The sequence below is a fragment of the Phymastichus coffea genome, unplaced genomic scaffold, assembly GCF_024137745.1.
Source record: "Phymastichus coffea isolate CEN01 unplaced genomic scaffold, Cenicafe_Pcof_1.1 PCOF00005, whole genome shotgun sequence".
In the NCBI taxonomy this organism is placed as follows: Eukaryota; Metazoa; Arthropoda; class Insecta; order Hymenoptera; family Eulophidae; genus Phymastichus; species Phymastichus coffea.
In genome coordinates this window covers 8,404,210-8,431,387 of record NW_026706816.1, presented here as the reverse complement: position 1 = coordinate 8,431,387, position 27,178 = coordinate 8,404,210, and the positions used below count along the sequence as shown (strand labels likewise).

Genomic DNA, 27,178 nt, shown 5'->3' with positions numbered 1-27,178 from the left:
CTCTCATCCAATGAGCTTTTTGTTGAACCAATATCTAAGGTTATGGCGATTGACTTCACCAATTAATTGACATATAGCTTTATCTGAGAAAACAAAATCTTTTTAAAAATATGAAAACAGGGTTGATTTTTGCTAGAAAATGAATAAAAAGCAATTAGAAGATTTGTCTTTCTCGTATTTTTTTAGAATTTTGAAAAAAGAAGACAACTCTTTTTTCACACTGCACAGTTTAACTGGATCTCATTTTTTTCGTAGTATTCATCTTACATTTTAGAAAATAGAAAGTCACTACTTTGAGCATAAAATATCATGATAATTGTCAAAAACTGGAAAGTCACGTTTTTTTTCGTCAAAAGTTACGCTTTCTCCTCTTTCATGGGCTGTAAAGCTAATTGTTTATTAGAAATACAAGATTATTTTGAAGGCATTTGAAAGAAGTGAAAATTTAAAAATAAAATAGAAATGCTTTTACAAATATTAATTAAAAAATTGTTTTTATTTAGATTTTATTTATTCTTGACTTTTACTAATTGGAAGTTGAAACCATATTTTGTTGTTTTCATAGTAAATAGGCCCTAGAAAAAAAAATACTTGACCAATAAAAAAAAACAAATTCGACAAATTCGTCAAATATTTCATAGTTTTTTCTTAGTTACAATAACAATATTAAATTTTTGTTTTATTCAAACTTTTAAAATGTATCGTTTGTCCGAAAAAGAACGAATATTTCTTCTAATGATGATGGGTTGGAGTGATCAGCAAAGGTCGTATATTAATGTTGTTAATCTCTTTGATAGAACGTTTCGAAACGACGATAGCGAAACTCCTTCGTCTAAATCCAGAATTTTAAAAACCTTAAGATGTTTTCAAGAAACGGGGTCTATTTAAAATCGTTCTGTTACTGGAAGATCACGAACAGCAACAAATGAAGAAAAACCTTTAGATGTTTTACTGTCTTTTATAGAAAATCCACATGATTCGTTTCGATCAGTAGCTTTACAACAGGAGATCGAACAAAAACCTGTTCTTAAAATTATTAAAGGTCAACAAGTTTCATCCTTATAAAATGAAACTTGTGCAGGAATTGAATGAGGATGATCCTGATCGTCGAGTAGAATTTTGTGAGACAATGATGCAAATGATTATTGAAAATCCAATATGTTTACAAAATATTGTTTTTTCAAACGAAGCGACATTTTAACTAAATGGCGAAGTCAATCGTCATAACTTTAGATATTGATCCAACACAAATTCTCATTGGATAAGAGAAAGTTACACTCAATATCCTAAAAAATTAAACGTGTAGGCAGGAATCGTAGGCAATACAATAATAGGTCCCTTTTTTATCGAAGAAAATTTGAACGCTGTAAGTTATGAACAACTTTTGCGAAATCAGCCTTAAGAGGTGATGATTTTGGAAATACATGGTTTTAGCAAGATGATGCTCCAGCTCATTACGGTGTACATGTCAGACAATACCTCAATAAAACATTTTTTGATAGATGGCTAGGTAGAAGAGGTACAGTAGAGTGCGCTCCAAGATCTCCAGATTTCAGCCCTTTCGACTATTTTTTGTGGGGGTATTTAAAAGATCGGTATACAGAAGTAATCCACAAAATCTTGAAGAATTAAGACGTAGAATAGTTCAAGAAATTAATGCCATTCCACGGCATATGATCCAAAATGCAACTTAATCATTCTATAATAGGATTGGTTACTGTCAAGAAGCGAATGGAGAACAATTTGAACATCTGTTGTAAATTCATTTACGTGGAAGGCAAGGAAAACTCACTATTAAAAAGCACCTCGAAGTAAGAGGCAAGGGGAACTCACTATTAAAAAGCACCCCGAAGTGAGAGGCAAGGGGAACTCACTATTAAAAAGCACCCCGAAGTGAGAGGCAAGGGGAACTCACTATTAAAAAGCACCTCGTAGTGAGAGGCAAGTGGAACTCACTATAAAAAAGTACCCCGAAGGGAACAGATTCCTTCTACGTCCACGTCGTTGTTCCTGGATAGCGCTAAATGGAGGATTAGGAGTTACGATATCTTCGGACTGAAATCGTTCCCAGCCGTAAAATTTATCGCTCTTTTTGATTCTAGTATAAAAAAAAGGGGTTTCTATATGAAAAAATGAGGTTGACCTTGAAATAGCCTTGAAAATGAGGTTCAAGGTCAAATCAGAGGTCACCGTTGGGTTCCTCTTTGAAAGTTATATAGGGTATGACCTTTGTTTCATGACTAACCTCATGCGGTTTTCCGAATTTTCCGGGGTTTCCATACTTTTTCCTCATCTTGTATATCGATTATGTTATATATATTATGTAACATAGGTAAGTAAGAGGATTTATTTTTCTAACTATCACAAAATCAGAAATACTTACTTGAAAACTTCATAAGAACAGATTTTCTGTCAAAAAGATTGGGATTAAAAGCTGGCCAATAATAGAACAATAACTTTGTAGCAGAGGCTCGAGCATATATTGTACCATATGCAATCACACATAATAAATCTTTTATAATTCCAGATTTGTAAGTCATAAGACATTCGAGTAATTGGCAATGGTGAGCTGTCAACAAATATGATGTGTTAGATTTTAAATTAGTGTATAGCACATTGTATATTGTCACTTTTTTTAACACATTTAAAAAAATATATATAATCTCATACAAATAAGTTCTAGAAACAAGTGGCTATTTTCAAATCTCTAAAGTTTTTAATAGCAAACATGTCTATACATTTGTTTGTAACAAAACTCTTACTTTGTTATCTACTTTTAACTACGGGGAAGGCAAGAAAGGTACTTCCACTCTCAACGATGGAGGACAGGTCAATAAATAATGAAGTACAGTCATTTGAAATGGAATACTAAACTTATTAATGGTAAATCAGAATAGAACAACTTGCAAAACTTATTCTAATCTATAACATGTCAACAATGAACATTTTGACAAATTAAACCATTACCGCGTGAAAATGTGAACTACCTGATAAGAGAATGCTTTGAAAATTCGCGTGCTTATAAAGAGTCGCTGCCCATATAAACTAAAATATTACTAAGAAAAGGTAGCCGGTAAGTAATCACCCGGCTACATGTACCGATTCTATACAGTTACGAATTTTCAAGAGAGAGGACAATACCAAACAGAGAGAGAGAGAGAGAGACAGAGATAACCTGACCCTTTCTTCTTTTATTATGTCGAACGATGCAGCAATGGCTGCGTTCGGCTGGTTGTACTCGCCGATATCTCTGATTCGGTCTTTTTTTACTGTGGCCTCTACTTTGTGTAGACTTCGTGAACGGGCAAGGACTCCTCTCGCATTGTCTTGTGCAGAAAAAGGGTGCTTGTCGCCTCAACGTTCACTGACCTTCCAGATCATCTCGACCGCAGATTCTCTTTCTTGAGTCTCCATAATTAGCGGGTAGGAGAAGTCACTCTCTCTTAACGGGCCAGAGAGACCTCTCCTGATTCAAATGAAAGACTGCCCGCCGCGGCCTTATCGCCATTACCGGCTTGCTCTCTCTCTCTCTCTCTCTCTCTCTTGCTTGCTCCCTCTTTTTTCCTCTTCCTTGCAATGTTCTCTTTCAGCCCTCCTTGATCTCACTTGGCAATCATCGGTAGCTGAATCAAGACCACTAGTTAGACGTATTTTTAATATGCGCCCAATTGTGACCATCATACCTTGCCGAGAGTAGAGGGGATCAAGGGAAAGCAGACGAAGGGCAAGCAAACTACTTGCCCTCGTTACACCCCCTTCCAAGGCTAAAGTTCGCTCTGCAAATGTCCTGACTCTATCTCTCTCGTAGTTTCTTTTTCTCTTTCGATCAGTAACAGGCAACCAACGCAAGACGCTAGCTAACAACAATAATACTTAAATAGTTATCTTAAAATGATCCGGTTCTTACCAAATTAGATTTAAGTTCTAATATAAGTTCTAATACTAAGGACAAACTACTTGCAATCTCTGAACCTGAAATTTATTCAGAATCTCTCAGATTCTTCCAATTTTTAAATTTAACTTAAGAAAATTTAAACAATACGAATCAAAATACAAAATCAGACCACTTTTCCCGGCCGAGGAAACAGTAATCATGCGTGTCAAATTGCCACCATTAATGGCATAGATTAAACACAAAAGACAAAATAAAAGAAATTTTACTCATTATCGTTGCTGCTCCACTGATTTCAAATATCGAAGCCTGAGCGTACGAAGTTTCGCCGTCGTTGGAGATGAAGCGTTATCGCCGGAGTAACACCCCAGCCAACGCAGCTCTCATTAGTTGTGCAGCTTGGAATTTTGTCAGCTCCTGGAGATGGCCCTAAGTATCTCTGTCCGATACCATTCTTACATTCGCTACATCGGTCGTATAGGCATCACGGCAATGTGGGCAATAGTGAACAGTCGATGTGATATAATTCTTACAGACCTTACGAAAAAGGAGCGGATTTGTGGGTGCGCCCCTGTTTTGTAGTTAAAGCAGCCGAGTGAAGGTAGATTCAAATTCTGATCCCTTAGAATTGAAGCCAGTCCGTGGAGGAAGGATCCCCTCACCAACCTTATGCTTGTCTCATCAACCCAGCACGGAATCCAGGAGTGTGAGGCTGTGCCTGCCGCTTGGAGAGATGGGGCAGGTTGAACCGGAAAAAGAGCTGGTCGCTGCGGAGCAATCGGTTCCTTTCTGTATAAATATATTATAACACATTATAGTCCTTATGTAGCTGTTTCTTATGCTAATTTTTAAAGATCTTTTTGGTATTTATTTTTCAAGGTTTCAGCAAAATATGTAGGAACTGTTTACTTTCCAATTTTTATATCAAAATTATTAATCAAGTAAAAAGTTTATGCAAGGTTTCTTAAATATACGTTGTAACGGGGGGGGGATCTTGCAAAAATGAGAAATTTATTTATAAGCAAACTCCCACGATGCAGAGCAAACCGCCGCTCCGTTAATCACGTATGTAAGTACGTGTATCCGCTTTAACGTCAGATGATTTCTTTTTGTTGTCTTCTATCAAACGGAGTTGAACTCACCTTAAGTCACATGTATCGTGACACACGATGAGTTTGAAGTGTGAGCGACTTTACTCCTTCTCCGCTTAATCCCCTAGGCGTAATAGGATTAACACCTAAGCCTATTTCAATTTCTTAAACTATTAGGAAAATCATATGACGAAATCGGCGAATAAGTTAACAAAGTTTATTCATAAAAAATCTATACAGTCTTTGTTGGGCCGAAAGACTGACGCACGCGAATAGGATTTACAATTAAATAATTTTCCGGTGAGAAAGAGAGAGAGAGAAGATTCGAATATTGGCGCGATCTAACGCTCGGCGCGAATACAAAAAAATTAACGCTAAACGGTTGAACAAAATACTTAATATATTTTGTCTCGCGATAATTAAGGGAGGTGCACCTACCCTGCGGTGCAATTACGGTGATCAGCCGTAATTGTTGATGCCAATAAAATGTATCAACTGCCTCCGGAACTGTTATATCAGCTGCGCTATCTCGTACCGCCTATCAGCTGCAAATATGCTGCTACCGTGATGCTGTAATCTGCCGATCACGTTGTTGCACTCGCGCGCGTAATTACTCTGGATAAAACTATCACTCGGCGAGAAAACAGTGCAAACAAAATTCCGGCGATATCCTCTCGTATCAACAGCTGAGGCGTAACTGCTAATTTGAAAGATCGCGCGCCCCCTCTCTCTCTCAATACTTAGAACTAACGCGCGAAATTCAGAATCACGAACGGTGCGATTAATTGAATCGACTACCGTTGCAGCCCCCTCCAAGTCCTGACTACCCGGGCAGGACGAATACCCGCGATTCGCCGCCATCAGGAACCTGAAAATAATAAAGAAGGAAAGGAATTAAATAAATAACTCTCTTTATTTATTTCCTCTTTATTATTGGCCCACCAGGGCATATATCATCGTTTGGCTACACCTGGCGCGCGATGTTTCGGGTAGCGCCAGTGTGTAGCCTTCTTCGGGCACCGCTGGGAGTTGGTCACCCCAGGCTCCCCACAGATGTAGCAGCCCCTCAGCTGCGACCGAGATTGAGCAGCCTCCCGATCTTGTGATGGCTGCTCAGCAGCCAGAGGGAACTGCGGGGCACTGACTCCCTGGGAGGCGGTAATGGTCACGCCTCCCACCGTGGCGGTCGCACGTCCATCCTGTGACCTGACCACGATTGTGGTATCAGAAGCCATGCGCCCGTCCACGTGGACCGTGAGCATTGGTCCAGCGTCAGTAGCTCCCGGGGCTCTCTTCTCTTGAGCCGGCGCCGGGAGCGCTGCGGAGGACTCTTGTCCGTTATCCACCCGCAGCAGGGCCTCTCCGTAGGCCCTCTGACGCTGAGCCATCCCTGCCCACTCCCCGAGCAGCTCTTCTGCGCCCTGGCGGCTCAAAAAGCGTCTCAGGTGCTCCTGCACCTGAGACTGGAGTTCTTGAGTGAACCGCCAGGCACTCTCCACCTCGTTGATCCCCAGACGCACGTGTCTGAAGTCGAGGAGGAGAGTAGGTTGCTCAGGGATCCGGGGATGATTGCAGACCCAGTGCGAGGCCCCACAGGTTTCCCTGGGTCCTGGGCATTGACTCGCACTGTCCGACGTCTGGGGTATGCCGGACTTGAGGGTCTGCACCCCCTGATCCACGGTGGACTTGGAACGTTCGACACTGTCCTGGTCCTCGGTCTGTGTCGAAGCGTCCCGGGAAGCCTTCTTCGGGGGGACCCACGATGAGTCCCGGAGAACCTCGGCCACCGAGGCATTGCGGCGCTCCCTTCGGGTGGTCCCTTCCAACTGGACCCTGGCGAAGCTACGTAGATCTTCAATTAGCTGCGTCGCATCAGAGCCCAACTGCAGATCTAACAACATCTGCGTGACCACCTCAAAGGTCTCCTCCTCGACGACGATTCTCCGGTCCATCTGAAACATCCAAAACAAATGATCTCGGATGAATTTCCCTGCGCGAAGAAAACCCTATGATGAACCGCATCCCACCGAGTTATACGTTCCCTCGCTATTATTTGCGTAAACGTCCTGGTCCTCGTCGGTTACCGCTCGGATTTATCGGCCCAACCGTCCTTTGTACGACGGGCACGGTCTTTCGAGGTCTACCTCTCCCTCTATTTTCCTTCACGGGAGAGTTGTTATCCCTTACTGGACCGGTGACCGTCGCCGGGACCTTTCGTGGTCGACCTCGACCTCTCTTGGTTGGGGCAGATACCGGTAAATCCGACGTCTCGGTGGGATCTTTATCTACGACCGTGAGGGCTGCTAATTCGATCCGCTCGCTATCCGATAAATCCCCTCCCGGATTTTCGTATACATTCGCGGAATCGTTCGCTTCCTCCTGCGTCTGTTCATTTCTCGGTTCGCGAGGTTCGATGACCTCCTCGCTTTCCACATCCTCACCCGGACCGTAATACGGTTTAAGGTCCTTGGCATGGAAGAGTTCGGACAGGATCTCCAGCTGATTGCCTAGTCTGTACGTGTTGGAACCACAAACTTCTTCAATCACGTACGGGCCGGCATACTTCGGCGATAATTTAGCTGAAATACCTTGAGCAGCTGAAGATAGAATCCTGTTCCTCTTCCAGACCCAATCTCCGACCTTAAACTCGGGTTGCCGTCTCTTCCGGTCATAATAAGCCGCCTGACGCGCAGCTTCCTCCTTTGACTTGGAGTTAGCCCTCTCCCATAAATTAGGAAGCTTCCCCATATGTTCCGCCCAATCTTCTACAGCTTGACCCTCCGAACATTCAAGGGCTTGCTGATCTTGGGCTCTTCTGAACGTCAAAGGAGGTACCGGCTGACGCCCAAACATGAGCATCGCAGGACTATATCCGGTGGCGCTATGAGTTGCCGAGTTCAACGCGAAGTTGAACTCTGACAGGTGTTCATCCCAGCTCTTGTGATCACGGCTTACATAAGACGTGATCATGGTTTTGAGTGTCCTGTTTACTCGCTCTGTGGGATTCGCTTGGGGATGATACACGGGAGTTAAGGCGCGCTGGATGCCGTTCATCTGGAGGTATGAATCAATCTCCTGATTCTTAAACTCGGTTCCATTATCCGATAAGAATACTTCTGGCGCGCCAAACCTAGTGACAATCCTCTCGTGTAATTCCCTTGCGATTGTCTTCCCATTGGCTTTGCGTATTGCAATGCACTCTACCCAGCGAGTAAACAAGTCTACAAAGACTAGGATATACTCAAAACCTCGAGAGCTTTTGGGAAATGGACCAGTGATATCACCGGCCACCACCTGCCAGGGTCGTGATACTTGTCTACGACCCATCAGCCCGCAAGGTGCTCTTTGTTCCACCTTGCATTGCTGACATACCGGGCAACTCTTCACGTACTCCCTGACCTGATCATACATTTTAGGCCAGTAGTACAAGCGCCTAGCCCTGGAGAACGTACGCTCTCGTCCTTGATGTCCTGCAGTAGGAGCATCATGGACTTCCTGGAGCACCTGGTACCTTTTCTCCCTAGGCACCGCAAGCTTCCACGCTTCATCGTTGTCGATGGACCCTTCACCATCCTCATCAGGCTGATAATGATACAGTCTCCCTCTCGCCACCTTCCAAGTGGGATGAGAGTGTGGGTCCTGGCATACTTCCTGGTATTGTTGCAAATACCAGGCGTCAGTGGTCTCCGGCCGACTATTTATAGCACTCACTTCAATCCCCTCCTCCTCATAGGCCCTAGATAAAGCGTCTGGCACCACATTGAGATCCCCTCTTCGATATTCGATATCGAAGACATTGCCTTGCAATGCTAGCGCCCATCGCGCTAATCTTCCTGTGGGATTTCTCATATTGTGGAGCCATTTCAGGCAACTATGATCAGTGATGACCTTGAAGTGATGCCCTTCAATATACGGCCGGAACTTTCCAATGGCCCATACCACTGCCAAGCACTCTTTTTTGGAGACCGTATAATTTCTCTCAGCACTGTTGAGTGATCGGCTGGCGTATTCTATTACACGCTCCTCTCCATCGACATCCTGTGCGAGAACTGCCCCGATCCCACTGTCACTAGCATCAGTTTGCAGTACAAACTGACCGTTCGGATCGGGTGATTGCAGTATTGGGGCGGAAGTCATCGCCTCCTGCAATCTCGTGAAAGCTCGCTCTTGCTCCTCCTCCCAAGAGAAACGTACATTCTTCTTTGTCAGGCGGTTTATAGGTTCAGCGATCATGGCAAAGTCGGGTATAAAACGTCTATACCACGAGGTCATTCCCATGAATCGCTTCACCTGTTTGACAGTCCGGGGTGTTGGATATTCTAATATCGGGCGTATTTTCTCGGGATCTGGTCTTACTCCGTCCTGGTTGACAAGAACTCCCAAGTACCTGACTTCCGTCTTACAGAAGTGACTTTTCTCTTTGTTGATGGTTAGGCCCGCACCTAGAATTCTTTTTAATACCCTTTCTAGGTGCCGCTTATGCTCCTCAAAGGACGACGAAACCACAATTACGTCGTCAAGGTAAGCAAAAGCGAATGGATCCATATCCGGGCCTATCACCTTGTCCATCAACCACTGAAAGGTCGCTCCTGCGTATGACAGTCCGAAGGGCATTCTCTTAAATTGAAAGTGCCCTAATCCAGGAACTGTAAACGCCGATATTGGACGCGATTCTTCCTTTAAGGGAATTTGATGGTACGCACTGCTCAAGTCCAAAGTAGATATGAACTTTGCATCCCTTATCCGTCTTAGGATGTCGTTCATATATGGTAAAGGATAGGCATCAGGTTTGGTAATTGCATTTACCTTTTGATAATTCACGCAAAACCTATATTTTCCATCAGCCTTCCTTACCATTACTATCGGACTTGACCATCCGCTGGTCGCTGGTTCGATAACATCTTTTTCCAGCATATCTTTGACCAGCGTGTGCATTTCCTCTCGCACTCTATCTGAGACTGGGTAGTACTTCTGTTTGATGGGTCGAGCATTTCCAACATCTATTTCATGCTCAACCCCCACGGCACAACCTAAAGTCTGACCTCCGTCAGGAATCAATCTTCCGACGAGTTCTTCAATTTCTTCAAGCTGTGACTCCGTGGCTTCCCATAGTCCTACCGGTGCGAAAAATGCCGTACCATCAATTCCAGCCACTTCCATTGGTACTTTCGCTTGGGCGTCCTTAAGCCATAATTCATCCTCATCGGGATCCAAAACTGCGCGGAACTCTCTTATAAAGTTCGCGCCTACATAGCAGTCATCTGTGAGCAGCGGCGTAATGGCGACTCTGATTGCCTTCGTGATTCCCCCTACTTTAAAAGGGAATATCACGTGACCAATTATAGGGCACGGGCGTCCATCAGCAAGCCTTGCATCGCCCGCCCTGGTCACATTCAACCCGAGTCCCATCTCCGATGCCAATCTCAGCCCTAATTGACCCATGACCGTGGATGAGGCGCCGGTATCATAGAGTGCTCTAATTTTAAAGTCACCTATGTCTACCCGCAACCACCACCTGGTCTCATCCTCTGGGTCATATCCACGAGTTGCTTCTTTGCCTCCCTTCGTCGTGTTTTTAGCAGTTTTTACCCTTCCGCTGCTGCGACGACGATAGACTTGCTTTTACTCGTGGATTTCTTCGGCAGAGGAGCTTTTTGTGTGGAGAGGCCTTCCCTGGAATCTTCCCCCTCCTCCACAACCTGTATATGGCCATCTGGTCCTTCCAGAATGACCACTGCTCTATTCTGCCGAGGGCTGGCATCGGGTTCGGTCGCCTTCTGCTCTAACGTACTGCTAGGTCCTGGACTCTCTTGATGCTCTTCCAGGACCTGTTTGGATCCCTGGGTCGCCGACAATTTGCTGTTTTCCGTCGGCGACCCGCGGCTAGAGGTCGAATCTAGTGGAGGCGCGAAGATGACCTCTTCTCTTCGCTCTCCTTGCCGTTTCCCTTGTTGCAATCTGGGCAGAACTTGCGACTGAATCCCAGCTTGCCACAAGCGGAACATTGGAGAGGCTTGGTGAAGTCGATTTTCCGCCTCTGCCCATCTCGCCGCTCGCCAGGAGACCTGGGAGAAGGGGAATTTTTCCTTCCCCCACGCCATCGGCTCTTACGCTGTTCTGGAGGGCTGCCTTGCTTGTCAGTGGCCAGCTTGCGTAACATCCGCTCGATGCCCTCCAGACGTTCTTCCATCTTCTTATCAGAAGTGGGAGCTTGCGTAGCCGATACCGATACTTGTTCGGTGGGCCTCCTGGCGGGGTTCTCCACGCCCAGTCCGCGCTACGGATCTCCCTCCTTCTTCGCACGCTCCTTTCCATCGCTGGCCATGGCAGCGGTTTGGGATTTATTACCAGCCGTTCTTTTGCTCGGCTGGTAGGCTTGCTGAGGGAAGATCGTCGAATTGGGGTCAGCGAATACACGTGGACGACGACCGTAAGATAAGGTGTTCTGTACTTCGGTCGCCCTCCTGTTGAATTCGCGTATCGACTTCATCTCGCTCCGACGCAGCTGAATTTGGATGTTTGGAAGGAGGTTTGCATGGAGTAAGTCTAATAACCTCTCCAAGGGCATGGGTGGTTGTAGTCTATTGACAAGAGCCACCAGGTTGGACACGTAGTCTCGCACTAGTTCGTCCTCGCCCTGGAACCGGTTCTGAGCTTCCTGCAATAGCCTTTGTTGCTGTTGCGTACTTGTGCCGAACCAGTCCCGGGCGTCCGTGACGAACTCTGTATAACTGAGCCACTGGTACTTGTTATTATCGTACAAGGTCCTCGCGTTACCTTAGAGGATCTCTGATACGGAACAAAGTACTTCGTCGTCAGTTAGCCCTGCACCTACGCGCAGATCTTCCAACCTTGACAGAAACGTATCTACGCTCTGTGCCCTACTGCCCGCAAACCTCAATTTCCACCCGCGGACAATTTTCCCAACATCCCAGGTTGTGGAGAGCCCTGAGGATATTTGAGGACCGGTGCCAGATGATCCACTTCGACTCCTCTGTCGAATAGGTGCGGATCTCCCATAATCTTCCGGATCCTCTTCCTGTCCTCTTCTTTGGAGGACTTCCGGTGGGGTGACTTCCCTCCTTCTGAGTTGTGGTCTTGGGGGAGCCGGTGTGCTCCCCGGAATCCCCGAGTCGTAGTGACAGGTGTATGTGTCCTGAAAGTCCACATTACGTGCGGAACGTGGTTGAACCGAGTCGCGCAGAGAAGAACGACTTGCATTGGCCATATCATGCATTGTCTCTTCCAGTTCTCGTATTCGCAGACGCATATCCTGCGCCTCGCGCTCCGCACACACCTGTATTCCCTGCAGAGTCTGTAGGGTTTCCAGGATTCGACCTACCAGTTTGCGGTTACGGTCGACTCCTTCCTTCAGGTACTCTATTTCCCGGAAGGCTTCTCTCAAGGACAATTCTTCCTGAGGCTCCTTCCGGGTGCAGGTTTCCTGCGACCTGAGATCCGGATTGCTCCGTCTCCTTTCCCCCTCCTTCTGTTCTTGCGTGTGGAGGGCCTTTTGGACGAGTTCATCCTCCTCATGGCGGCTGGCTTCACCTTCAGAGTCATCATCCGGGCAGGTGAATGTTCTTGACATATCAGTCAATGATATTCCCTCCCTATTGATGATTCTGAGGGGATGGTCGCTGTTATCATCCGCGTTGGAGTTTTCCAACTCGTCACAGACTGTGTCGAGCCACGCTTGTCGGGATCGCCTCCTGCGTCCCGCCACCTCTTTGCTGTGCGTGGTCTCTTGAAAATCTGTGGCGGTGTACTCACCCAGCAACCACCTCCCAAGCCTAGCCGCCTGTTGGATGACACTTCCATCCTTGCGCAGCTCTAATTCCGCTAAATAGCGTTCGCGCTGTGCGGAGGTCAGCTCGAATGCCCAATGTCAATTTGAGCTGACAACAGAGCCATCTTGCCTCCGCACGGGTGTAGGATGCGGTTGAGGTTTAAAATTTTCGGCCTAATCGACCACTACCGCTTCCTATCACCCAAGGTATGAGCGGGGTATACACTATTTAGTGTAACTACCCTTATTGCCTCCTTTTATAAGGCTCAAATTCGCGAGATTATGAGCGCGTGCAGTTCCGCAAACTTTCTATAAATATTATAAAAATATCCTACCTAAGGTCGGAGCCTGCTGTTTGCTTGCTCCGCCTGGCTAATAATTGAACTGCACGCTTGGGTCGCGCTCTCTGCCTTTATCGTCGATCAGGTGCTACTCACCCCCCTTTATCCTCCAAACTGTGGCTGAAATGGGTTAACACCTGATTATCCCGTACGACCTGAAATCACTTCGACCTATCAATAATTATCGCTTTCGGCCCTACGTTGGGCGCCATGTAACGGGGGGGGATCTTGCAAAAATGAGAAATTTATTTATAAGCAAACTCCCACGATGCAGAGCAAACCGCCGCTCCGTTAATCACGTATGTAAGTACGTGTATCCGCTTTAACGTCAGATGATTTCTCTTTGTTGTCTTCTATCAAACGGAGTTGAACTCACCTTAAGTCACATGTATCGTGACACACGATAAGTTTGAAGTGTGAGCGACTTTACTCCTTCTCCGCTTAATCCCCTAGGCGTAATAGGATTAACACCTAAGCCTATTTCAATTTCTTAAACTATTAGGAAAATCATATGACGAAATCGGCGAATAAGTTAACAAAGTTTATTCATAAAAAATCTATACAGTCTTTGTTGGGCCGAAAGACTGACGCACGCGAATAGGATTTACAATTAAATAATTTTCCGGTGAGAAAGAGAGAGAGAGAAGATTCGAATATTGGCGCGATCTAACGCTCGGCGCGAATACAAAAAAATTAACGCTAAACGGTTGAACAAAATACTTAATATATTTTGTCTCGCGATAATTAAGGGAGGTGCACCTACCCTGCGGTGCAATTACGGTGATCAGCCGTAATTGTTGATGCCAATAAAATGTATCAACTGCCTCCGGAACTGTTATATCAGCTGCGCTGTCTCGTACCGCCTATCAGCTGCAAATATGCTGCTACCGTGATGCTGTAATCTGCCGATCACGTTGTTGCACTCGCGCGCGTAATTACTCTGGATAAAACTATCACTCGGCGAGAAAACAGTGCAAACAAAATTCCGGCGATATCCTCTCGTATCAACAGCTGAGGCGTAACTGCTAATTTGAAAGATCGCGCGCCCCCTCTCTCTCTCAATACTTAGAACTAACGCGCGAAATTCAGAATGACGAACGGTGCGATTAATTGAATCGACTACCGTTGCAACGTATCTAGAGAGAATATATTTTTCACAATTTTTCCATCGGAAATATGATGCGAATGAAAGCTTTCTCAAGATTTTGGTAAATTTTCTTTCCAGAAATCGTTCATCAAATTTTCGAGCACCGTTTTTTAAAAAGTTGCAGAAATATTCTAGTATCAAAACACTCAAATATTCGTATAAATAATGAATAACAATACATATCGATACATCTTCTTTTAATAATTATAATAAAAATATTAATAATAATAATTATAATAATAATTGTAATAATAAGCTGTCAAATGTGCCAGACCACTTTCTTCAGAAGAATTTTGAATTAAAAATAAAATTATTTTTGTCCTATATAGAAAAACATTTTCGACATAAAATGTAAACTTCTTCATTGGAATTAAATATCACGTTGGGATGTGCGATTCCCCCTAGAATTTGAATAACATTTGAAATTGACAAGTTGAGCCAGGTGTAGGCCTATTTTAGAAATCTGATCCAAAAAGTTACTTTTCAATTTGAAAGAATAAAAAAATGATTAACACTAAGAAGAAGCATTATAAAGGCTTACAAAATTCTAGATTTTTTACATACTAAACTAAAAGTGCAATAAACACAATTTTTACTCATATTTGAGGTTATTTAACATCATAAGATAATTTATTTCGCTAAACTAATCAATGCATCTTGAAGTATGAGTCTTTTCCTTCAAAATAAATTTTAAATCGTTCAGATATCTTTTATTTTTCACCAAGACATGATGATTTGAATTTAACGTCTTATCAATTTACCACTCAAATGCAGGGTAAATAATTATAATAAACAACACCGTTTTTATCTCCTCAATTATCTTATCGGCCTAAAAAAAATACGTGGACAATATTTTTTGATACTCTATACGTATGCAAGGACTCCTTCCTGTCTTTCTTTAAGTCTCAGTCGGTATAAATCTTGATATAGTGCAACGGTAGTCGATTCGATTAATCGATCCGTTCGCGATTCGTCTATTCGCGATGTTAGTTCGAATGACTAAGAAAGAGAGAGAGGGCGCACGAGAGTTTGAAAATAGGCAGTTAAGCTTCAGCTGCTTTTAAGAAAGTACCGCCATATAGTTTGCGGAGTATTTCGCCGTTTATTTATAAAGTTTTCCTGGACTATTTAATACGGGCGAGTGCAGCTAGGAAGCTAAGCAGCAGCAGCAGCAGCAGCATTTCAAGCAGCAACAGATTTGTAAGCGAGGCAGTGTAGCTGATCACTGTAATTGTACCGCAGGGTAGGTGCACCTTCTTATTATTGTGCGACAAAATACTTTCGAAAGTATTTTGTCAATCGCGAGCGTTATTTTTTGTATTCATGCCGAACGTTAGTTTCGCGGCAAAAGTTCGAATTCTCTCTCTCTCTCTCTCTCTCTCTCTGACTGAATGATTAACAATAATTCTAAATCCTATTCGCGTGCGTTAGTCTTTCGGTCCATTAATGGGTGACAACTCGCGCGAAGCGAGTTTGTCCCGTGCGAAGGCCTTTCAACAGCCGAGCGGCCTTTGACTTGGGCGGCAATCAGACTCTCGGGCACCCCGTCCCGTTCGCGCGTCAATGGGATATTCGATCGGACGTATATATCTATCCGTAATCGGTTATACTCGTATATAAAATAAACAATAGGGAAGCATATGGATATACTCGAGTGTGTTTAATAATACTTATAAAATTTATTGTTTAAAGCTCGAGTACATGAATAAATGATAGAGCGAGAATAGAAAAAGATATAAATAAATATAGGCGCGTGCCCTTCACATCGCGTTGTCTATGGTTTATAAACAATATGGTACTCACTTATATTTTTTTAAATAGTGTTACTGACGTTCGGTCCTTTATATATTAATACTATTTCCTATTCAAATGATCCTATCTCCTTTCTGTTTTCAAGCGGATCGTATGGTCCGTTATATGTATGTGTATTATAAATATGTGTCCAGTGGATTAATATATTCTCTTCAGTCCTAACAGCGTAAACAAATTTCCTGTATAACGGTTGTGTTTCTTGGGCTTTCTATTAACACTAGAACTCTGTTGACGTAAACTGAACTAAAACTTTCAATTAACTAAAATAATGATGCCGAATAACACGCACAAATCAAACTAAAGGCTATAGTGGGTTAACAATGTTAAAATTGCCTAAGAATGAATCGTTATCAAGGATCAGTCATTCGAAAGAGCATATTTGGAGGCTCTCTCACCTAAATTTTCAGACCCCTAGGTGGCAATCGTAAAAAACATGTTTTTGTGAAAATAATTTCTCCTGCTTTACTGTTTGCACCAAACATTCTAAAAAAATTTATGGATATCAAATTTTTTACTACAAAATAGCCCGATTTTTTTCAGATTTTTTGGATCAAAATCGAAGTCAGAAAAAATTATTGAAATTTCAATGATTTTTTAGGTTATGAAGGTTATATTTGGCTAACATCTACATAATCATTTTTTATGTATTTTTTCCCGTACTTTCGAATGCATTTATTCAAATTATTATATTTTGACCGGAACATGCTCAAAAACTGAAAAAACCGTTATTTTCCGCGTTTTTCCCATGTTTTTAGCACATAATCTCAAAATTAGATACTTCACTAGGTACTAAAACACCTAAAAATACTCCAGGACTCTTTTTCTGTATGCAAGAATACCAAAAAGTAGTTTAGAAAAATTTTCCAACTCCTAAAAATTCATAAAGTCAAATATTACTTCCCTGGAACTGCAAAGAGCCTATTCAGCCAACTTCAAGTACAGAAAAAGTCCGTATCATTTTGAAATTATTAATTATTATAATGAAATAATATCCTTGAGTAAGTAAGTATATAATTATAGTAGAAATTAGAATAATGTTTATAAAAAATATAAATATGTGCATTCAATTTGTTCATGAAATGTATTGCTAATGTAAATGTGATAAATCCATATCAAATAAAATTTACAAGAACTTTAACATTATCAATTTTAATTACAATATTATTCTTAATCTTCATCACTATCTTCATTTATAACTGGATCAATATCTATGGAGGAAAACAAATCAGAAAGAATTTTTGCTGGTCTAATAATTTTCGATTGATATCTAGCTAGCATTACTGAGATAGTATATAACTGCTGCGATATGTGAGCAAGAGCCTACAGTTCGTAATCCGTTCGCACAGTCGCATGCATGTCGTAGAATACCGCTATAGCCGATTGAATTAGGCTTGTATTCAACGTACCACTTATAGGTCTTACTATTTATATGCCTGGATCTTACTAACACTTTAATAATATTTGGTTTCATCTTAACATACTCCAAATTGATATTTTGATTATCATCCATTAATTCAGCCAGATAACAGACGGCTTGACCTATTTGATAGGTACCTGAAAAAAAAATCTTAAGATCCCGTTCAGTAATCTCCGAAAAGTCAGTTATTTCATTTGACGTTAGTTTAGTCATAGTAGTAGATCGTTTAGACCATCTGGCTGTCGCAACTTCTGATGCCAAAGTATTTTCATCTTGATTACATTTCAGCATTCTTTCAATAATTATGTCTTGCAATCCATCTTCATCTTTATCGCTGTTCAAATGCTTTCCAAAACGGTTGTTGAGAAAACAAGCGATTCTACAATATGCGCCAGCTTTTGGTAGAAGCTTGTTATCCAACTGCTGGTGGAGAAGTTTATATTTTTTCCCGAGAATACCGTGAACGGCCTCTACTACCCATCTCAATTTTATAACATAACGAGATTCATTTGATTCAGATGTTGTCAAGTTGGGCCTTTTCCCTTTCAAGGCGGGCATAAAAACCCTATATCCAAGATTTTCTGAATAAGGTACCACATCCCTAAAACCTCTATTCACAATACAAACATCACCTTCTCTCATGATAGTTCTTACACCATTCGGATCTTCCATCACTTTTTTCATAATACTTCCATCGTTTTCCGTAGCTAAGAACGGACCAGGAACATCTACGCCGAACCTGTTTGTGGTGCAAATAGTAAATGGCTTAATCAAAGGATATTTTTTATGACCTGAATATGATTTCCGTTGATAGTCATTATTTTTACTTTTTTGATGACGTAAATAAGTACCGTCAAATACCAAAACAAGCACGTTCGTTAAACTAAAAAGTTTTTTCAGAAAAATAGAAGTATGATCACGAATTAATTCTTCCCTTGAGATACTTTTTACTCCAAAGAATATGGGCAAGATGTCTTTTTCAAATGAATTAATTACCGATTCGCAAAAACCTGAGACTTTTATATCATTATCTATTCCAAAAATAGACGAAATAAAATTATTCGATGATCCAGTCCGTAGTATGAATAAAAATATGACCAAAGCTTTTGTAACGTCCCTAGAATGTGATGATCTCATGGAAACTAACAATTTACTTAACTCTTGTAATTGATTATCAGAGAGACTTGTAAAGGAAAATAATTGTTTCTCGCTAAGCTCTGATGATTTAATTTTATCTAAGAATGTTTGCGACGTTAAGTCTGATATTTCATACAGAAATAAACATATTTCATCTACAGTTAAAAAAACTTGTGTTACAGTATACTTGTATTAATTTTAATTCATCTTGGAAAAATCGTTTTTTGATTAAATGTTTAGAACAAACGCGATTGCCATCTGGAATAAAAATTTTCAATTCATTGAAACATTATAATCTTGTATTCAATGGCACAAGAATCAATTTATTTGTATCTTTACAGACACAACACGCGCTATGAGAGGTAAAAGTTCTTTTAAGGGGTAGCTCAACAGTAGGTTTTATTTCTTTAGAATTATTTAATTTTACCTCGAAGACACTTCCCGAACTCTGCGAGCTAGGTACTTCCTGAGAACTCGTTGACTGACTTTGATCATTACTTGATGGTTGCTCATCAACTTTAGATTTTTTTGTACCAAAAAAAACAAGTCTTCTACATTTATCACAAAGTTTAGATCCAAAATAATGTCAGATCTATATTTAATTGTTGAAGAACAGATTCAACTTTACTTTCTAAATTAATAATCTTTAATTGTGTGGCTGTCTTACTTAGATTTTTTTTTGGAGCAATTGCAACATTGGTCAGTTGCATCAAAATTATCCATATTTTATGAAAAAACTGAAATGAAAAAATTGTCTTTGCCCATTTCCGTAAACAAGGTCACATCCTTGGTATAACCGATGCACCCCGGGGTAATTCTTAGTATTCCTACCCCTTGTATTTCGGTTTTTTGGTCCACTTGATTCGGGCAGACAATTCGGACTGTATCTTGTTGGTTGGCTTAGTATATCCATGATCCATCCGTTGATATATAAATCCAACTGGTATTTCGTTGTATTCTCAGAACTATGTCACAATGGTATAGTTCATGACTGGATGGTTGTAATAGCAGTCCTAGTTCGCATTTTCTATTTAAATTAGCATCTAAAACAGGTCCTCCTACCGGACATATAAAGGCATAGTGTATTCGCACACAACTTCGCAATGAATGGTGGTCCATTTGTATATACTGTTTTAGATCCAAACTTAATGCCAAGTATGGGTATTCGTGTCTAATATATGCAGATTTTCCAGTTGAGCTCGGTGATTCCGGTATCAATACTGAGTGCAGACGGTATAGATTATAGTAATTTCTGTCAATTAGAGGTGAATGAATGACAATATAGGTCTGCCTTTCTCGCTGTATCGCGTCAATGCTGGAAATTTTAATAATTTCTTTAATTCGGAGGTGTTCGGTTGGAATTGGGAAATTAAGGTGCGTTACCATGAATTTTATATCTTTTGCTATCTGATGCAACACATTAGAATCTATAAGGTCCGGATGTATTTTGCCCCTTTTCAACGCATGAATAATTTCAAGAAGTTTTTCCGATTTTGATAAAATGATCTAATTTTGCCTCTAGCATTTTTTCAAGTGAATGTACTGAAATCATGTATTCCAGTCGGGCATTTTCATTTTCTAATTTCCTGAATTTTTGTCGCATTTGGAGGTTTAAATTATAAATTCTGTCCTCGTGGACGTCCATCATTTTATATAGTTTATCCATTCCTGTAGTAATTATATGGGTCCTATCATTGAAGAGTTTAATGATATTTTTTTGGTCTGCATATAATTGATTTATGTTGGCTTCTATTTTATCAGTTTCGTTAATGGTCACTAATCCAAATAAACTATGACTCAGTCTTCCTATGCCTCCAAAAGGTACCAGTCTTTTTGGCCTGATATTTTTAGGTCCTTGGACATCGGGTGGCTGAATACATCCCATGTTCTCAATAGCTCCTTGAATCCTTATTCGTATTTGTTCAAGAGCGATTGTCTTCAGATCAATATGATCCTTGCCGATTATATTACTGCAAGTTTCCTCATTGAGATGGTCAGTACAATTTTGTAGTAGCGACCGTAGGTCAATTATAGCAGTGGTCTTCGCCAGGAACAAATTGAGATCGATGGATATGTATACGAGGGTTGTCCGATAAGTACTTAGCTCCACCGCCCGATGGCGCCACTCTCGCAAAAGAAATATTCTATCACGTAGTACAACCTTCTCGATGGTTACTGTCAAGATTTTAGCCGGATCGGAGTTGTAGTTTATTTTTCAGAGCGTGTGAAAGCAAGTGTGTCCGTTGATTTTTGAAAAATGGAACAAGAGCAGTATCGGTCGGTGATTCGATTCTTGTTTTTGGAAGGGAAATCGCGCAGCGAAATCAAAAAGCGCTTGGATGCTGTGTACGGTGACTCTTCTCCTTCGATGGCGACAATCAAAAATTGGTTTAACGAGTTTCAACGCGGTCGCACGTCGATTTTTGAAGAGCCACGTCCAGGTGCTCCGAAAACGGCTACCACGGAGGATAACGTGACAAAAATTCACGATCTCATATTGGCAGATCGACGATTGAAGGTGCGCGAGATAGCTAAGATCGTAGACATCTCAAAAGACCACGTGGGTCATGTCCTGCATGACATTTTGGGCATGAGAAAGCTGTCGGCGCGATGGGTGCCGCGTTTGCTCACTCCGGACAACAAGCGCAACCGTGAGACAACTTCAGAGCAATGTCTGACGCTGTTTAAGCGCAATCCGAAGGAGTTTCTGCATCGTTGCGTGACCGTTGACGAAACATGGATCCACTGGTATACACCAGAGACCAAGGTACAGTTGAAACAGTGGACTTTACCCGGCGAAAGTGCTCCGAAGAAGGCGAATACTGCCCCATCGGCCGGAAAGGTGATGGCCACCGTTTTCTGGGATTCACAAGGTGTGATCTACATCGACTACCTGGAGAGGGGCAAAACGATCACAGGGCTGTACTATGCCGAATTATTGGGCCGATTCGATGTCGAATTGCAGAAAAAACGGCCCCATTTAGCGAAGAAAAAAGTGCTCTTCCACCATGACAACGCACCGGCTCACACCTCCGCCATCATCATGGCCAAATTGGTCGAATTAGGCTGCGAACTGCTGCCCCATCCACCGTATTCTCCAGATTTAGCCCCGTGCGACTTATTTTTGTTTCCAAACTTGAAAAAGTCACTCGCCGGGCAGAAATTTGAGTCGAATGAGGAGATAATCACTGCCACGGAAACCTACTTTTCAGACCTCGAGAAAACGTATTTTTCAGACGGGTTAAAGAAATTGGAGTACCGCTGGACCAAGTGTATCGAACTAAAAGGAGACTATGTTGAAAAATAAAACGTCACTTTTCCAAAATTTTCGTTTTTCTTTTGTAGGCTAAGCACTTATCGGACTCAACCCCGTACTTTCCAATCTATCCTCTTTATTCTCATTGGATCTAATCTTTCGTAGTAAATTCCTGGGTTGCTGTCTAACTTTTCTATAGAATAAGCTTGGGAGTCCATATTAAACGGGGCGAATACGGAGAGAAAGGAAAGTAAGATTAGATAGATATTAAATGAAAGGAAGTATATTAAGAGAAATAGTACCTGAAAGAACAGAACGAAGTAAATAGTATAGACGAAGATTATAGAACAGATAAGATAAGTGAGTAATTGAATTTATATAGCTACGCCTGAAGTTTAAGTTTATCCATATGCTTCCGTATTGTTTTTCCATTGGGTAATTGTAATAAAACGTTCTTATAAATTAAAATTTCGACGATTTTTAGGGGTTTTTTATAATAACTATCGGCTTTTCCTACCCGGGGTTCGTTTAATATCCAGGTGTAATCACCGACTTTCCCTTTAAAGGGTCTAGTGTGTTTATCATATTGGTTTTTAGATTTTTCCTCTTCACGAATTTGATTATCGCCCGCCGCTATCTTTAGTTCTCTCAAACGTAAGACTAGATCGCGTAGGTATTGGTTATAGGTCCCTAATTTTTCCTCCCTAGGTTTCTTCATGGGGAAACGAGCGATTCATCCGTAAACTAGTTCAAAGGGGGTGTATGTAAAAACCGCAAAGGGGGTTAACCGATCCCAGTTGTCGAATCGCTCCGAATATATTCGTAAGAAATCTATTAATGGTGCACGGCTTCTCTCAAAAGACCCATTAGTCTGAGATCTATATCCGGAAGTTGTTAAATGATGAATTTTGAATAAGTGTAATAGTGATTCTACAATTTCCGAAAGAAAGCTTGTCCCGCAATCTGACAATAATGCTCTAGGGGCACCGAATTGGCATATTAAGTGTCTGGCTAATGCGTCAGCGATAGTGGTTGCTCTAAGGTCCTTTATTGGTACTACAATTAAGTATTTGGTCAGATTGCATTGCATGGTCAGCAGGTGAGAATTTCCACTAGGAGTGGTTCGTAATTTTCCTACGGTGTCTATCGATACCTTGTCGAACGCCTCGATTGGTGTGTCCGTAATCAGCTTCGGTTCCTTAGTCTTGTGACGATCAATTTTCTTCTCAAGACAACTCAGACATTCGTAGTCCTGGCCAATAATATCTTGCTCGAATTTTCTGATATGTCTGGTTAATATTCTTATGGCCATCCACTAGGCTGTCATGTAGTGTTTTAATTATTTCCGTCCGCTGATATGCCGGTGGGAGAACCATGTTCCCATAACAAACAATTACTTTTATAGGACTCTTCTCAAAAATTCTTATCAATATTTCTGTTAGTAATCCAGGTTCAACATCATCGGTATAGTCCCCTCGTCTAGCAAACCGGAAACTTACTATATTTCTTTTAATCAGTATCTTCTTTAAATTTGTAAGTCCGACTTATATAGACTCTATAACAATGGAGTCATTATATCTGTCTTTTATGACTACAGAGAAAATATTATGGTTTTTATATTTGGTCGTTAGTATTTGTCCGACCTTAGGTTTCAAAAATTTCATATTGCGTAAGTCTATAGCCCCAATTTCACTTAATAATTTAGAGGTAGTAGTTTAGTCATTACAGTCTCGTGATATAAAATGTACGATGTTATCTCGTCGATAGGTTAAACATTGTTGGCTCGTGCTTACATTATTTTGTAAGATATATTTTGCAGGTCCTATTGAAGAATTTCCGTTCCCGGTTTCACTGCTTGAACTTGGGTTCTTATAGTCTTCCGGTATTCGATATTGATTAATTGGTCCTGTCGGCGGTAACAAGAAGAATAATTCATCGTCTACGGGTGTTTTTGAAAAGTGTAATTCTACAGGGCTCATGTTTCTAGGATCTGACTCTTCGGGTATGCCCTCAAGCCCTTCGAATCTTACCATAAGTCGAAGTCCTTCAACCATAGGAGTACTTCTGGCTCCCGGTATTCCTGTTTTAATAGTTGGGGTCACTGATATCTCTCGATATCGTGGCTACCTTAAAGTTTCTTCAGCTTCCTTAATTCTTTCGGGACTTGCTTTTTTGGTCCTATCCGAGAGACGTTGATTTTCATCTTCATCCGGGCGATATGTGTCCGAGCCACTGTCATGAGTTTCCATTAATTTTTGCGAATCTTCCACTATCTTCGTTATTCTATTCGCCATTACCTCATCAGAATAATTTATTTCATCATATGGGTCAAGGCTCCATAGTGTCTCTTGTAGTTCTTGGGAGGGGGTCGTCTCTATCTGAGAAATGAGATGGCATTTCTTCGGTTGTCTCGCGCAAGGCCCATGTCGTCCCAATGGTACGATTCATTATCTAAACTTTTATGTCTTCGCAAACTGGCTACGAATTTTTCTGCTGATTTCCACACTTCGTTTGCCGATAAACTAGTCCTCTGTGCCGGGGCTCGTTCTTCGCATCTTTTAGTAGAACTTTCATTTTCTGCTAATTCATCGTCTTCTCCAGAGTTCCCGCTGGTTTGAAGTCCACTAACTTCTAGCTCTACTCGTTCAGTAAATTCCGATTTACACTACCGTCCATAAAGATTTGCAATCCCCTTGCTGAAATCATCAAAACTTTAGATTTTTTGGCTCAGTTTCTATAAGAGCTAGAAAATCCTGCGGGGTCTCATTTGAAAGGTCTTGCCAAGGTTGTCTTTGTCTTCATAAACAAATTGTTTTTTTTTAATTTTTTCACATCAACTTCGACCCCGATTTACTCATATAACGGATTCTACGATGGAAAAACTGTGTAAGCCATTCGATAGAGCTTTCAAAAAGCTACAAAATTCATATACAGAAAATTTTTTTACCTTTATTTTTTATGAGCTATATGGTGTTTTATACAAAAACAAAGATTTTCAAAAAATGGGCTGTATTTTTTTTATTTTCAACTCTAAAGAAAAAACTCTCAGAAGAAAAAATGTAGTATTATGCAAGAGCTATCAAATGCGTCACTCAGAATTAAAAAAAAAAAAATTTTTTTTTTCATTTTTTTTAGAATTGAAATTTTTCTAGAAAAAAAACTGAAATTACATATATTTAATAAAATTAGTAAGTAACTAGTATTTATAACTGAATGGGCTTACAAACAATGATAACAAGATACATTTATTGTATTCGACGTTTGTAACAAAGGAATTTGCATTGTTTTCATTTTTAATGACTTTCTACAGTATTGTGCTCACCGATAATCACTGCGATAATCACTGAGTGTTTACGTGGTTTGATTTACTTGGCTTTCATGAATGTATACATATAGCAGAGAATACGTATGGAAATTCAGTCTCTTATCAGCTTTAATGAGTGAAATATCAATGTGTTCAATCTAGTCAGTAAATTATGCATGTATTTTTTGTTCATTAAAAATGACGAAAAAAAGAAACTTAAGCATTAAAGAGCAATCTGAGATAGTAGCCTTGCATAAAGTGTATAAAAGTAATAATGAAATTTCCAAAATTTTGAATATTCCAAGAAGAACAGTTGATTATAACATTAAAAAATTTATAACTCAAGGAAATATCAAAGTGATTATCGATGAGCACAATACTGTAGAAAGTCATTACAAATGAAAACAATGCAAATTCCTTTGTTATAAACGTCGAATACAATAAATGTATCTTGTTATCATTGTTTGTAAGCCCATTCAGTTATAAATACTAGTTACTTACTAATTTTATTAAATATATGTAATTTCAGTTTTTTTTCTAGAAAAATTTCAATTCTAAAAAAGGTGAAAAAAAAAATTTTTTTTTTTTAATTCTGAGTGACGCATTTGATAGCTCTTGCATAATACTACATTTTTTCTTCTGAGAGTTTTTTCTTTAGAGTTGAAAATAAAAAAAATACAGCCCATTTTTTGAAAATCTTTGTTTTTGTATAAAACACCATATAGCTCATAAAAAATAAAGGTAAAAAAATTTTCCGTATATGAATTTTGTAGCTTTTTGAAAGCTCTATCGAATGGCTTACACAGTTTTTCCATCGTAGAATCCGTTATATAAATAAATCGGGGTCGAAGTTGATGTGAAAAAATTAAAAAAAAACAATTTGTTTATGACGTCACAAGTTGTACAAAAAACAAATAAAATCAATTATGTTTCACAACATTTCAAAGGTCTTGGCAAGACCTTTTAAATGAGATCCCGCAGGGTTTTCTAGCACTTATAGAAACTGAGCCAAAAAATCTAAAGTTTTGATGATTTCAGCAAGGGGATGGCAAATCTTTATGGACGGTAGTGTATCACTCTGAACTTCATCGCTTGAGTTGTCCCCTTCCGTTTCGGTTTCCTTTCTCAATCCACTATATCGCGGATCTTCTATCGGGGGACTGTCATCTGTACCGTCTTAGACATTTTTCGGATCTTTATCCTCCATCCTAGTTAAGGATAACAAGGGTCCCCGAGAGGAGCTTGCCTGTTTCAATCCGATCTCGCTATCAGAATCCGAAACACTGGCGCTAATGTTTTCCCTTTCCAGTAGATCTAAAATATCCTGTACCCGTTTGTGTCGACCACTCGGCAGATATTGTCCAAAAGACGAATCTTTTACGAACTCGTTGCTATCGACCTCCTTCACGGCAACTTCGATAGCAAATTCATCAGTCGACGTTACTCCTTCCCGCTCTGTAACTTTAGGCGGGGTTTCCTTGTCCGATTCACCAGTTTTCAATCCGAAATGACCTATTGCCGCATCCGATGTAGTTTTTCGTAACGCCTTTAGCCTCTTGAGTAAGGGTTTATCCTTGTCTAATTTGGCCCCTTTTTCAACCTCTAATTTATGTTTAGAAGTGCCGGGTCCGGGTTCATTTAGTAGTTGGAGAGTTTTTTCTGCGGCTTTCACAAACTTCTTGCTTCGAGCTCTTTCAGCAATGGTACTGTGATCTAAATTTGGTTTTTCTTTATTCGTCTTGGCCCCAGCAGGCCTTCCTTTTGTCCTTTGTTCGTTCGAGATAGTATGAGCCCTCTTCCCTTTACGCTTTAGCATCATTGCAAGTTAATCGGGTTCCTTGAGAGTGCATCTGCATTGCAATTTAATTTTCCGGGTTTATACTTGAACGTATATTGATAGTCTGTGAATTTAAACATTCACCTCATTAGCCTTTGTCCTGGATCCTTGCGATTATGCATAAAGTTTAAAGGTTCATGATCAGCAATCAGGGT

At 40.9% G+C, this 27,178-nt stretch overlaps 1 protein-coding gene across 1 annotated transcript in view; it reads right to left on the bottom strand.

Annotated features, from left to right (window-relative positions):
• LOC131667616 (protein unc-79 homolog) overlaps positions 1-27,178 on the bottom strand; it is a gene marked incomplete at its 3' end in the record, with an annotated part of 3,688,809 nt that overhangs the window by 3,188,764 nt on the left and 472,867 nt on the right. The window contains exon 6 of the mRNA XM_058941149.1: positions 2,384-2,569. Coding sequence (XP_058797132.1) covers positions 2,384-2,569 — 186 coding nt within the window. The remainder of the gene's footprint in view (positions 1-2,383; positions 2,570-27,178) is intronic.